We start from the raw sequence: 13,492 nt of genomic DNA, 5'->3' as shown, positions 1-13,492 counted from the left end.
AATATATACACACACACATACATATATGTATGTGTACGTTTATTTATATAGCCTACATCCATATTAAATCATACAATTGTGAAAATCTCAAGTTATATAATATTTTGTGGCACAACTTTAACATTTTCCTTTACATTAATTTTTATAGCAAAATGAAAACTCGCGGGGTATAAATTTGGACTGTCCTATGGATGTAAGCGTGACTCTGAGTGTAATGTTGCCAGCCGTTCTGCACTAAGGAAGCCTGTAGCCAAGTTCAAACGTTGGTTGCATTGGATTGAGTTGAAGTGGTCTATGTAGCTAGCTCTATCTTTAAAGCTAAAGTTACTGGTTTTATTATTTAAATTTGGCTACTGCACATACTGATTACCTTAATTCTTATTTAATATTTGAAAGTTATTACTTTGGAGAAAGTCAGCCGAGCAATGGTGATTATAGCATATCAAAATCCGTTGTAAGTGATTACTTTAATGACTCTGTACCAACAGGGATACGTAGACATTCAGACAAAAAATAATGTAATTATAATGACAGCACCAAAGTGAAGCTGTGACAGTTACAAAACCAATTTAAAAGTTTTTTGACAGCCATGGCTAAAAGCTTTGTTTGGACCTTTCAGTAATAACAGTTTACTTAAGACATAAATCCACAGCTAAGGAAAATAGAAAGTTGTGGCTTTTCTGTCATGCAGATGAAGTGGAAATCAGTTGAAATGTTTTTAATAGAACATTATATTGAAAAGAGTATAGAAAAGGAATAATAGTTATGGAATTTAACTCTCACAATGCAAGAAAGACTAAATAAAAATTCTAGTGAGGATAGAAACTTGGCCACTGATCTGCTTGTCTACTTTATGAAGGTCAGTAGTTCCTGCAAGCAAATTGATGTGCATTTAAATATGTTGATCGACAGTTCTGGAACTTGATTTTGTATTACCCATAAAATAAAGTCAAGGGCAAATAAATGGATGTAAGAATGCATCAGTAGCCATGGTGACACACAACCTTACTAGATATCTGCTTTTCCAATGGCTCTGACATCTCTCACATTATTAGACTTTATTACTTTTATTTATCTCACTTGGCTCTGGACTCAAATATACAACATAATTAATTCTTTGACTTAGTACAATTTATTTCTCATTCCTGAACAGAAAAATACCTCATGCACAGAACTGCATTTTTTTTACTGCAAATCTTAATAGAACATTTATAATATGCAAGTGCTGATGTAAGAGCTTACAGATATTTACTTGTTTATGATAACAACTTTTAGAGTAGCCAGTTTTGTCTCCATTTTACTGATGGGAAAACTGAGGCACAGAGAGGTTTAAGTATCTTGCTCAGGGCCAGAGTTCGTATGTGGTAGAGTTTTAGCTCCACGCACTTTGGCTCAGAGCCCTTGCTGTTGCTGACTGCAGGGTCATGAAGCCATATGAATGTGCATATGTGGATGCAGAGAGCCAGTGGTGGACTCAGAGGCATCCTTTGCCTCTTTTTCTGTTCTTAGGTTCTGCTTTAGTTATGTTCTTTCAGTTGCAAAGACTGAAGGAGTCTCAGGTCGAGATCAAATGGTGTCCGTAAGTACTAAGAACAGGCGAGACCCTGCTACATGGTGGCACCGGTCCCTGGGCAGTTGGCGCCAAGGGATGTGATTCAGTGGTTTGTTATGTGGTCAGCCTCTCTCTCCTCCTTCTGCCCAGGGCCTTCAGCTTCTACTCTGTCCTTTTATATACTTCCTACCCCATAGTGGGCAGGGGCTACCAGAATGGACTTAAACAGACATGGGTACGGAGCCTGGCTCTGCTGTATACTTGCTGTGTGGCCTTGGACAAATGACTTAATCTTTCAGAACTCACTGGAAGAAGTGAGTAATATATCCCACTGTGTATATGGTGGAGATGAAAAGAAATGAAATAAATAACATACTTATAGTATTCAATACATGGTAGCTATTATAATAAGAGTCATTTTTTTGGAATGCCTAATTATTTCACCTCAGTGTAGGCAGCAGACTTGGACCAGACTTGGGTCCAAATTGTGGTTCCATCTTCAACACGTGTGTGTCAGACAGGAAGTTATTTAACTTCTCTGAGCCTCAGTTTCCTTCTCTATAAAGTTAGAGTAACTTCCTAGGGCCGTTATGACATTAAATAAGTTAATTTATGTAAAGCACCTACAACAGCTCCAGGCACATAATAATTATAAATATAGACATTAGCTATTATTAGTTGTAGTATAATTTTCAATAACATATTTATGCAAAGGGTACAAAGTTCCAATATATAAGATAAATAAATTCTGAAGGTCTACTATACAGCATAAGTGCCTGTAGTTAGCAATACTCTATTGTATATTTAAAATTTGCTAAGAGGATAGATCTTACGTTGTGTTCTTACCACTAATAATAATAATAATGGAGTTGAAAGGAAGCTTTGGGAGGTGACAGATATGTATATGGCCTTGATGATGGTGATGCTTTCATGGGTGTATTTTTACCCCCAAGCTCCTTGAGTTGTATACATTCAATATGTACCACTTTTTTTAAAGTCAACCATACCTCAATAAAGTGGTTTAAAACATAGAGAGTAAATTATTAAAAATAGTAATTTAAAGAAATAAATAATTTACAGAGGCAATAAATTTAAAAATAAATAGATCTTAGGTTTCTCCCACTTTTCTGCTTTTATGATTATCTCTAAAATGCTTTCCTCAGCAGTAGCTCTTTCTCTTAACAGAATAAAGCAATACTTGTTATGTGGTATCAGCTTTCCAAAAATAATTTCTGCATAGAGTCAGTAGTAAGGATAAAAGCTTCCTAACTAATCAGTGAAAATTAAGATACAGGCTGTATACAAGTTCAATGAAATGTATTTTCAGCTTTTAACCAAAAGTCTCTGAAACTCTCTCCCCAGTTATTTTTTAACTGCAGAAAAATGATTCCTTTGCTCACACTATATAGTGACATTCATCAAGTTATCTTAGAAGGACTGTTCTGGACATGTGGTTGCCAAGGGGCAGGGGAGTGGGGGAGGGAAGGATTGGTAGTTTGGGATTAGCAGATGCAAACTATTATATAGAATGGATAAACAACAGGCCCTACTGTAGAGCACAGGGAACTATATTCAATATCCTGTGATAAGCCATAACGGAAAAGAATCTGAAAAGGAATGTGTCAATGTATGTATGTATAACTGAATCAGTTTGCTGTACAGCAGAAATTAACACAACATTGTAAATCAACTATACTTCAATAAAATAAATTTTTTTTAAAAAAAGACTGTTTTGCACAGCAGCATATCACAAAGATGTTGCAGACCAAGGCCTAAGCACATAGTTTGTTGAATCACGGGTTTGTTTCTTTGTTAAGAGTCCATCTGTTTTGCCTCCTCAGCAAATGATGCGGTCATCCGTCTTCCACATGTTCATCCTGAGCATGGTGACTGTGGACGTGATAGTGGCTGCCAGCAACTATCACAAAGGAGAAACCTTCAGAAGGCAATACGACGAGTTCTATCTTGCGGAGGTAAGCAGCTCACGGGGTGCAGATCACTTTTCAAGGTACACGAAAACCTCGGCTAGTCATAGCACCTTTTTTCAATGTGAAAATTGCGGTTTGTTAATTACTTGACTCTGACCAAAGCTGATTCATTGTCTGCCTCAGAGGTGTTTCCCTTGGTCACCGAGTTGCCTGATTTGTTTCCTGTTGCCCTGGGCCTGAGTGATCTTTCCCACAGTGTGTCACATTGCCACGGTAACCTTGCCCCACGGTTACTCTGGCCATCTTGCTGTTTTCCTATCAACCTCTCATTTTCTCTCCTTTGTCATGTTGTGTTAGTCTGTTTCTTCCTAAGAGTACGCAAAGCACAGAATCAGAATATTATAAATGAGCAAGTCAGCTCAACAGGACCAGGGAGGGGGCTGGGGAGAAACTGAAGGATTTCTGTTCTAAAAATCTGAGGTGTTGCAACCTGCACTAAAGATGTCCAGTCAGGAACAGGTAGGTTTAGTGATTAAATTAGCATCATCCAGCACTCCGCATCCCATACCAGAGTTTTGTAATAGACTTCTTATTGCTGGGGTAACTTTGTTAATATTTGATTCTTAAATATTTTTTAATGATTTCCAGAGACCACTACTTTTTTTCATTGTAAAAAATTATTTCTAAAATATATCTTAGAATTCAGTGGTTATGTACTTATGTAAAAATTGACAGACAGCTCTTTCAAAACCCGTTCATCATATAAGTGAGGAATGCATATCCAGCTGTGCTACACTTCAAGAAATCCAATATATGAAAAAGACAACTTAAAAAGCAGAAACATCGCAATGTGATTTTTAAAAAATATTTATTTATTTATTTTTGGCTGTGTTGGGTCTTTGTTTCTGTGCAAGGGCTTTCTCTAGTTGCGGCAAGCGGGGGCCACTCTTCGTTGCGGTGCGCGGGCCTCTCAGTATCGCGGCCTCTCTTGTTGCAGAGCACAGGCTCCAGACGTGCAGGCTCAGTAGTTGTGGCTCACGGGCCTAGTTGCTCCGCGATATGTGGGATCTTCCCAGACCAGGGCTCGAACCCGTGTCCCCTGCATTGGCAGGCAGATTCTCAACCACTGCGCCACCAGGGAAGCCCGCAATGTGATTATTTTTATTACAAAACCACTTTTCATGTACAAAATCAATTTGCCTTATAGTTGAGTTCCTTATATATGCAGAATTCTCCCAGTGCATTTAAAAATGGATTTGGTTAATAAAAAGTCAGTCCACCAACACATCAACTTTTCAGAAAAAGAATTGATAGTATACAGCTATTGAATATAGACATCTATGTGGGTGTCAAGAACCTTTTAAGGAGTCACTTATGAATTCCCCTCTTGTGGAGGTTTGTTTCCTGTAAGAAAATATCATTAGTATTAGACTTTCACTGTAGTAGAGTCTCTGTGATGTGACACTGCCTGATAGCTGTGTCGTATGTGGAGCTTACAGTTTAGCAACAATATAGACAGTGAACAATAACAACTTTTTATGCTGTGGAGAACAAATGACAGGGGCTCATGAAGAAATTATGTCCAGCCCAACACCTGAAAAATGGGTATAATTTTGCTGCAAATCCAGCACAGAAAGCATGGCTTGTCATTGAAAGCAGAGGGGAACATGGACCAAGAGTCATCCTTGCAGGTGAATTTCTAACACAGGGATGGGACTCGAAGGAATCCCAATCAAGTAATTTCCGTCTGTCCTGTGAAGTAGGAAGCAAGGTCTCATCCAGCCTGATGATGAGACAGTGAAGTGGGAAGCTTGTGGAGAAGAGAGATAGGACACGGGTCATGTGGAGAATGCAAAAAGCTAATGACTGATACATCGAATGCAGCACTGAAGGTTGAGACTACAAATTTATAGTGATGCCAATTGAGACAGGCCTGTGACTTTTTTCGGCCTTTCATAAAAGGGAGAAAGGCAACATTCGGATTGATCCAACTCTAGAGCTTTTTCAGTCTAGTGGAGCTGAGAGACAAGGGATCAGGGAACATGAGTGGTTGGCAAAGGAGTTGAAATGATGACCCTGTGGTCTAGGTTGGATATGAAGAGGGAAAATAAGAGGAGAATGAAAGAGTAAAAATGAAGGATCAAGGGTCTCCAGTGGTCAAAGAACAGGTATAGTTAAAGGGATGGAGTAAGAGAGCTCGAAGGTAAGGTTGTGATCAGAGAGCGGGGTGCAGGATTTATATTTCAGAATAATTCTGGGTAACTAAATACAAAATCTAGGGTGTTCTATGGATGAGGGTGGCTCAGACGTAATGATGGAGTCAAGGCAAAGATGGCAGGGAGCTATCGGGGTATGGTGTTGGCTAAATCTTCACAGTGACATACGTCATTGAGCGTTGAGGCCAGTTCTTCTGGAAGGGAGTGTAAGTGGCACGTGGGAGTGACTGACAGAGAAATGAACAGAGATCAATAGAGGGCCCTCTATCGAGGGCATGGGGAGAGTGTGGGAGAGGGGGTTTTCACCTGACGGAGTACATCTCAAAGGGGTGTGGAGCAATAATGGGTGGGGCATCTCTTCCTCATCCACACCTTGTCCTCCATGGGCCACACGGGGCATTGGAGCATGAGTGTCCTTTTCTGGACAGGGCAGTGGGGGTAGTCATGCATTTAGGACAGGACCGGTAGAGACAAGGATAGAAGAAGCAGACTCTGTGCTCAGAGATCAAGAGTGAAGAAGAAATTGTTTAACAGGGAACGAGAAACCCAAAGGTTAGTTAAAGGCTCTGGGTGGAATGAGGAGGGAAGAGAGGTGAGGTGGAAGAATTACACAGTAGTATTAGAACCAGAGGCAAAAAGGCTGATGACAGAAATGCCTAGAATAAAAACAGAAATGGCTACACATGATTGACCTTATGCCTGTCTCACTGGAAGGAGCAAATTATATTTGCTTCTGAGGGAGCTCTGGATATTTAGAGATTCCATTAACATTTCCTTTGTAGCCCAGTGTGCATACTCAGCCATACTAAATCAATCCTATACAGTAAATACATAAGCCATTCTGGGAACAGAAGAACAGAACAGAATCCTCCAGTAAATTTTACCTAATTTTTTCATAAACAAAATTGATCTCTTTCCTAATGTGTTTATGTGTGTTAGCTGATTTATGATCACGCTGTAAGAAATTCCAACAAAATTTCAAATATTTTAATATTGTAGAGTTCATTGATACTATTTAAGTGCATAGGTAGCGTCCAATGGTAGTTGAAAAATCCTTGTCATTGTTCTTTTTTGTATATAGTACTATTTTTTAATTTAAAAAATCAGAAAGAGGGACTTCCTTGGCTGTCCAGTGGTTAAGACTTCGCCTTCCAATGTAGGGGGTGCGAGTTTGATCCCTGGTCGGGGAGCTAAGGTCCCATATGCCTTAACAGCAAAAAATCCAAAACATAAAACAAAAGCAATATTGTAAGAAATTCAATAAAGACTTTAAAAATGGTCCACACACAAAAAAATTCTTTTAAAAAAAGATTATTAAAAAAAAAATCAGAAAGAGAGAATTGTATAGTAAAATCTGGCACATGTGTTTCTATTAATTGTTGCCCACTTCCCAAACCACTGAAAGTAAATTTGATTTTCATAAACAACGTAGTAGAGGTTTAGTTCACTTACAAAATGTATAGACATCACTTTATTCTTGAACTACTGAAGCATTCAGAATTTGTTCACATCTATTTATCGATTTGAGGTGTCTGAGTTTCCCAAAGCATGTTTGGTCTTTATTCAAATCACATTATCTCTTTTCTTTGTATCAGAAACTTGCACATGGTTTGTTTTAAATGAGTGTGGATAAGTCATTTTAATCACACTTAATTTTTTATGAAATACTCTCTCTTAAAAAAATCGCTAAAGATGGTTTGGGCTTAAGCCAGGAGTCAACAGACTTTTTCTTGAAGAGCCAGATAGTAAACATTTCAGGCTTTTCAGGCCATGTGCCCTCTGTTTCAACTACTCAACTCTACTGCTGTTGTGCAAAAAGTGAATGTGGCCTCAGAAGGGTTGTGTCCCAGTGAAATTTTATTTATGAAAATAAACATTGAGCTTGATCTTGGTTTAAGCTGTAGAAACACAGAGCATGCCAACTAACATCCCCATGGGTTAAATTCGAATATAGTAAGACTAACAACATAATAGCTACCATTTTTTTAGAGGTTTCATTATGTTGCCAAGCGCTTTAAAGGAATTCATTATCTCATTTAATCCTCAAAATGGCTATAATAACAACAATTCAAGTTTATGGACTATAATGACATAGTGTTTAAGGTAATAGCATTATGTAATATTTTTAAATGTTTACCTTTAAAATAGATCACAAGAGGCCATGAGCTCTCAGAGAAGTAATTTCTTGAGTTCCCACATATTCCAGAATAAATTATTTTGAAAATCCAAACTAAACCACTCTACCCAATAGGAGTCAACGTGCAGTCTAAAAAATCTCCTTTAAGCATAAATTAACCTGCTTAGCTTCTACTGTGAAGCTGGGGACTTGTTTAGTTACTTTGGATCAACTAACGTAAATTTAGAATTAGTTGAGAAACAGGGAAGACTATTCTTTGTTTTCTAGGCTCTACATAAACATAAAGAGGTAAAGAGTTACTTTCTTTTGTAAGAGTTTCATTTTGATCTAAGATAAGTCATTGTCATTAACATACATAAAATCACATGTTATAATGAACATAATTATATTTTACAACGTATAGTCTCTCATTAATAAAGAATAAAACTTGAACAATACTGTCCTATTATTATATAAAAAATATAACTGTATATCTACTAGATTGTATGTTTAACAGAAGTTTATCAGCACAGCCTTAAACACAGAAGAGTCACAATTTTAACAAAATTCCTCTTTTAAGAAACTCATAAATTGGTGGGAGAGAGAGGAGAACAATGAAGTTATAACAGCATATCCCTGTTGCATTTCTGGTCGAGAGAGAGGTTTACTTCATTTAGAAACTCCAGGGTGTCTCTTTGGTTTCCTCTTTTTCTATGATTGTTCTGTGTTTTGAAACAGAAGGGCTTTCATAAGCATAGAATCATTTTGCCATCCTACAGGAAGTTATCTTTTCTAGCAAAGTGATTTCTGTGTTCCTCTGAAGACATTTGGCTTTATGATATTTGTTAAAATGAAATTAAGTGAAAGAGCCATTTATTTTAGTTCCAACAAAATGTGACAACCGTATTTCATCTCAATCACAAGAAATGACTGAATTATGAAAGTAACTTATCCTGCTCTACCAGCAGTCTTTCATATTGTGATTAAGTTTACTTTCATTTTCTGGGAAACTTTAATTAAATAAGTATCTTTTGGCTGTAGCTTTTTCATGAGTTCCTATAGGATTTGGGCAGTATCTTGCTGGGTGAAAAAATAACACAGTAATGACATTCTTGATTATTCAATGATCCATCTCCAAAGTTTGCTCTTTAACTGTCTAGAATATTGAAGTTACACTATAGACTAAGAGTAGGTGATTTACAGACACCTCTGGAATGATGCAGGTCATCATTTATTTGGGTGTTATTTAACCTGAATTTCATTTAGGAGAATAGTGTTGCCTGAATTGCATTTGTCCTGTTATCTTCTTCTGTGATAAATATGCATTCATTTTCTCATGAATATCCATTATGTTTCTCTGAAATTATGAAATAGAGTCTGCAACACAAATCTTGGATAATATATTTCAAATATCTTTGCACATATGGGCAGTATCTCTACTATTTTATCTTCTCAGACCTGCATAGTACAATCAGCTCATTTATAATTTGTCACCTATAAATGTTCATACATTATTCATTGAATTAAAAGGGCAGAACAATTTCCATTGTTCCATTTATATTAAGCATGTCATTTTCTGTTCAGTTATTTTTCTCCTGAGCTTCAGAAATTTGGCAATCTCTTGTTGTCTTACCTGCTAGCCTCACAAATCCAATTACAAGTTCTTTTGGAAAACAAGCATTTTAAACTAACTTCTTGCAATTTTCATTCTAAAAAAAAAAAAATCTTTTCACAAGTTCTGTGCTTTCATCCTAAGAACAGATATAATAATGTTTCTTAGGACAGTAACTCCTTTAAATTTATTAATTTAACTTAATTTATTTAATTTTAATTAAATCTGCATTCCCTTATTGATAATTTCCTTGAGGACAAGAGGGCTTTTTATAGTAGATATTAAATGACATATGTATTATTATAAAATGAAAATTTGGAAAATAAATAATAAAATGTGGTGTTTAAAGAACTTATACAACCTGCATTCCTGAAAATATTAGTTAAACTTTGCTGTCGTGACATCAAACCTGATTTATCTGTACACCATAAATTCTCAACGGGAGGTGAAAACACCTCTAAGGGGATAAAAATTATTCTTGGGGAGGCAAAAAAACCTTATTCTTGCCATATATAAAGAAGAGATTGATATGTTTACATTTATAACATAACTGTGCTAATAAAATTCCATATGGTGTAGTGATTAGAAACTAAATATCTAAAAAGACTCCTTGGCCGGGGAGGTGGTTAAAAAAAAAAAAAAAAAGATTGCAAAACACTGACTTAGGAAAATTGTAAGAAGAAAGAAATATTTTGTTTTTTTCATGTATTGTTTTCAATTTTTTTCAAGTAATGTGACAAAAATCTTTATGAAAAGTTTATTATCCTCTTACAAATCTTGCCTTCACTCTTAAAAAGACAAGTTTCAACTTTAAGCACTCACCGATGGTGTAATATATTCTGAGGGCTCGAGACAGAGGGAAGGTCCCACTGTGACCTTTTCGATGTGGAGACTGAAGAATTAGGGGCCAAGGTCATGGGTGCTCCCAGGCTAGGAATGACGAGGCTGCACTGCTGACTGCTAAGGATTTGCAGAGGACCTAGAGATTGTCATACTGAGTGAAATAAGTCAGACAGAGAAAGAGAAATATCATATGACATCACTTATACGTGGAATCTAAAAAAGTGGTGCAAATAAACTTACTTACAAAATAGAAATAGAGTCACAGATATAGAAAACAAACTTATGGTTGCCAAGGGGAAGGGGGGGAGGGATAAATTGGAAGATTGGGATTGATATATACACACTACTATATATAAAATAGGTAACTAATAAGGACCTACTGTATAGCACAGGGAACTCTACTCAATACTCTGTAATGACCTATATGGGAAAAGAATCGAAAAAGGAGTGGATATATGTCTATGTATAGCAGATTCACTTTGTCATACAGCAGAAACTAACACAACAATGTAAATCAACTCTACTCCAATAAAAATTTAAAAAAAAAAAAAGGATTTGAAGATAACCTCTAGATTGGACACATTCTTAGGTGATGCTTCTGGGGAGCCCTTCCAGGTAACTGGGTTCTGCAGACAGCCCGCTAGCCTCCTTTTTATACGGCCAACAGCATGACAGTTGCAAGTTCCACCCTGTCCAGCAACTGTCAAGGTTGAGTTCCTTGAGGCAGGCTGGAGTCACCCATTGAAAAGAGGTTACTAAAAAAACCTCACTGCTTCTACCCTGATTCTTCCCAACTGTTGTCTTCTGCTGAATTGAAATCCTATGCTAAACCCTCTAACCTACACTAAAATAACTGACAACTTAATTTTCCTAAATCCTTTTTGTAATTCCTGACATAGTTCTCCCCCACTCCAGAATAACCCATAATTACAAGTAAGTTAGACATATTTTTATGCATAATATTTTTCCATGAAATTTCAGCACTTTGGGATTGATACTGGTTTTCAGAGAATGGGAACATTAGCTTGTTAACAATTAACAAACTATGTTAGAAAAAAAGGTATTTGCTCCCAGGAGAATTGGAATCAGGAATTCTAGTAGGAAAATCAGTGGGAATATGGGTATTTATACATAATCACATAATAATTTGCTAAATCACTTTTAGTGCCTTTTAGTGTCTTTGAAAAGCATATAAGTTTTCCCACCAGGCAAATAATAATGCAGATGGATCCAGCTGCCTATTTTATTATAAATTATGATCATTTAAACAGGTCATTCCATCTGTCTTTTGATAGCAAATGCAAAGTTAGTAAAGTGATTAATTGTATTTATATGTAATTAGACTATCTATTTGGATATATTTCAGGCATTTATTGGTAGTTCCCTGCTTTAAAAAAAAAAAAAGCCTACTTTGATATGGATTACATTCCTTCCTTTGGAGTGAAAGTCTAAAAATACAGGTGAGGGAGAAGTGGAGACGTGGGCAGTGGCCAATGCTCCCTCTGTTGATACAGCAGCCAGGCCGGGCTGCAGGGGAACCTTCAGGATGGATGCATCTGAGTTTCAGCTTTTCCTGAACTCTGCCAGGATGCCTGGGGGAGGGGACAGGTGCTGGACTTCCTCATCGTGCTGCGGGCCCTGGAGTGAGAAGTCAGGGTTAGAGAGGAATTGCCTCTTGTTATGACTTGCAGGGATCTGGGTCCTCTGGTTGCCTCAGGCTGACCCTGCAAAGGAGTTGCATCTGCCCACTGGTTCCTTGTGGTCCCGGGAGGTCTAACAGAATCCTGTTGATCTCAGTGATCCAGGAAGGGAATCTCCCCAGAAGCTGAATTTCTCCCAGGAGGGAAGTTAGGAATGGATTCCACCAGCCTGGGAAGAATCCTGACACGAAGCGGCTTCCTCCTGCTACCTAGCAAAGCGGCTGCGGGGTTTTAGGTCTTTTACCACAAAAAACATGATGCCTCATACCATCCCTTGTTTACCACTGCTTGAGAGAGCATTTTTAAAAAAAATTTTTATTGGGGTCTAGTTGATTTACAATGTTGTGTTAGTTTCTGCTGTACAGCAAAGTGAATCAGTTATGCATATACATATATCCACTCTTTTTTAGATTCTTTTCCCACATAGGCCATTACAGAGTATTGAGTAGAGTTCCCTGTGCTATACAGTAGATCCCTATTAGTTACCTATTTTATATATTGTACTGTATATGTGTCAGTCCCATGTTCCAGTTTATCCCTCTACCCCCCTTACCCCCCGGTAACCATAAGTTTATTTTCTACATCTGTAACTCTGTTTCTGTTTTATAGATTAGTTCGTTTGTAGCCTTTTTTTAGATTCCACGTATAAGCGGTATTGTATATTTGTCTTTCTCTGTCTGACTCAAGAGACCGTTAAAGACAGACAAACAAGCAAAAAGCATATAGCCATGAGCAAGCAAAGAAAAATATTCTTACACAAAGGGATTCAGAAACTGAGGATGGAACTGGGAAATCCAAGATGAACATCTAGTACAGGAGTTTCCCAGTAGAGTAGAACTGACGGGAGACAGTAGGGTTTTTTCCCCCAGTGTCTCAAAGATAGATAATTAGGGCAAAAAACAAACCTTCTGAACTTGGACTAACATTTTCAAAAAGTGAGCTGAAAAGGGCATGGTCGTTGATGAGAGCTAATTATTAATATAGGAGAGCAAGTGGAAAAAATTAAAAAACGGTGGAAAACATGAGGGAAAAGCAAGAGACTAGCCACTCGGATGTGAATAATAGGAGCCCCTGAAGGACAAAGGGAACAGAAAGAAGAATAATAATAAATGAGAGAAGAAAATTTTCCTAAACTGAGGTAAAGCATAAATCTGTAGATTGAAAGAGCTCACTAAGTCTCAGAGAGGATAAATGAAAAAAAGGTACATTCCTAGGCATATCCTGGTGACCTTCCTTGGTTGCAAGCATAAAGAAAAAACTTTTTTAAACCTCCAAATGGGCTTAAATAACCTGCAAAATCAAGATAAATATATTGTGCTTTGGATGACTCATCCTCAATATTGGAAAGTAAAGGCAGTGAACCAACATATATATTGACCACTGAGAGAAAAGAACTGCAACTCAAGACTGTATGCAGCCAAAATATTCATGTCAGTGTTAAAAATGCACTTCTGATAGAAAAGGATTGAGACAGTATACAGCCCTGGATGTTTATTTGAGGAAACTACCCCAAGGTATGCTAAGC

The 13,492-nt window shown here is 37.3% G+C and overlaps 1 protein-coding gene across 2 annotated transcripts in view; it reads left to right on the top strand.

Moving 5' to 3' along the window:
- Window positions 1-13,492, top strand: part of NALCN (sodium leak channel, non-selective) — a 277,231-nt gene that overhangs the window by 105,304 nt on the left and 158,435 nt on the right. For both annotated transcript variants that reach the window (XM_065895809.1, XM_065895808.1), the window contains one exon: window positions 3,394-3,525. In XM_065895809.1, coding sequence (XP_065751881.1) covers window positions 3,394-3,525 — 132 coding nt within the window. The remainder of the gene's footprint in view (window positions 1-3,393; window positions 3,526-13,492) is intronic.

This window comes from Phocoena phocoena, chromosome 18 (assembly GCF_963924675.1).
Source record: "Phocoena phocoena chromosome 18, mPhoPho1.1, whole genome shotgun sequence".
NCBI lineage: Eukaryota > Metazoa > Chordata > Mammalia > Artiodactyla > Phocoenidae > Phocoena > Phocoena phocoena.
Note: the sequence above shows the minus strand (reverse complement) of the source record. Positions and strands in the feature narration are given on the sequence as shown.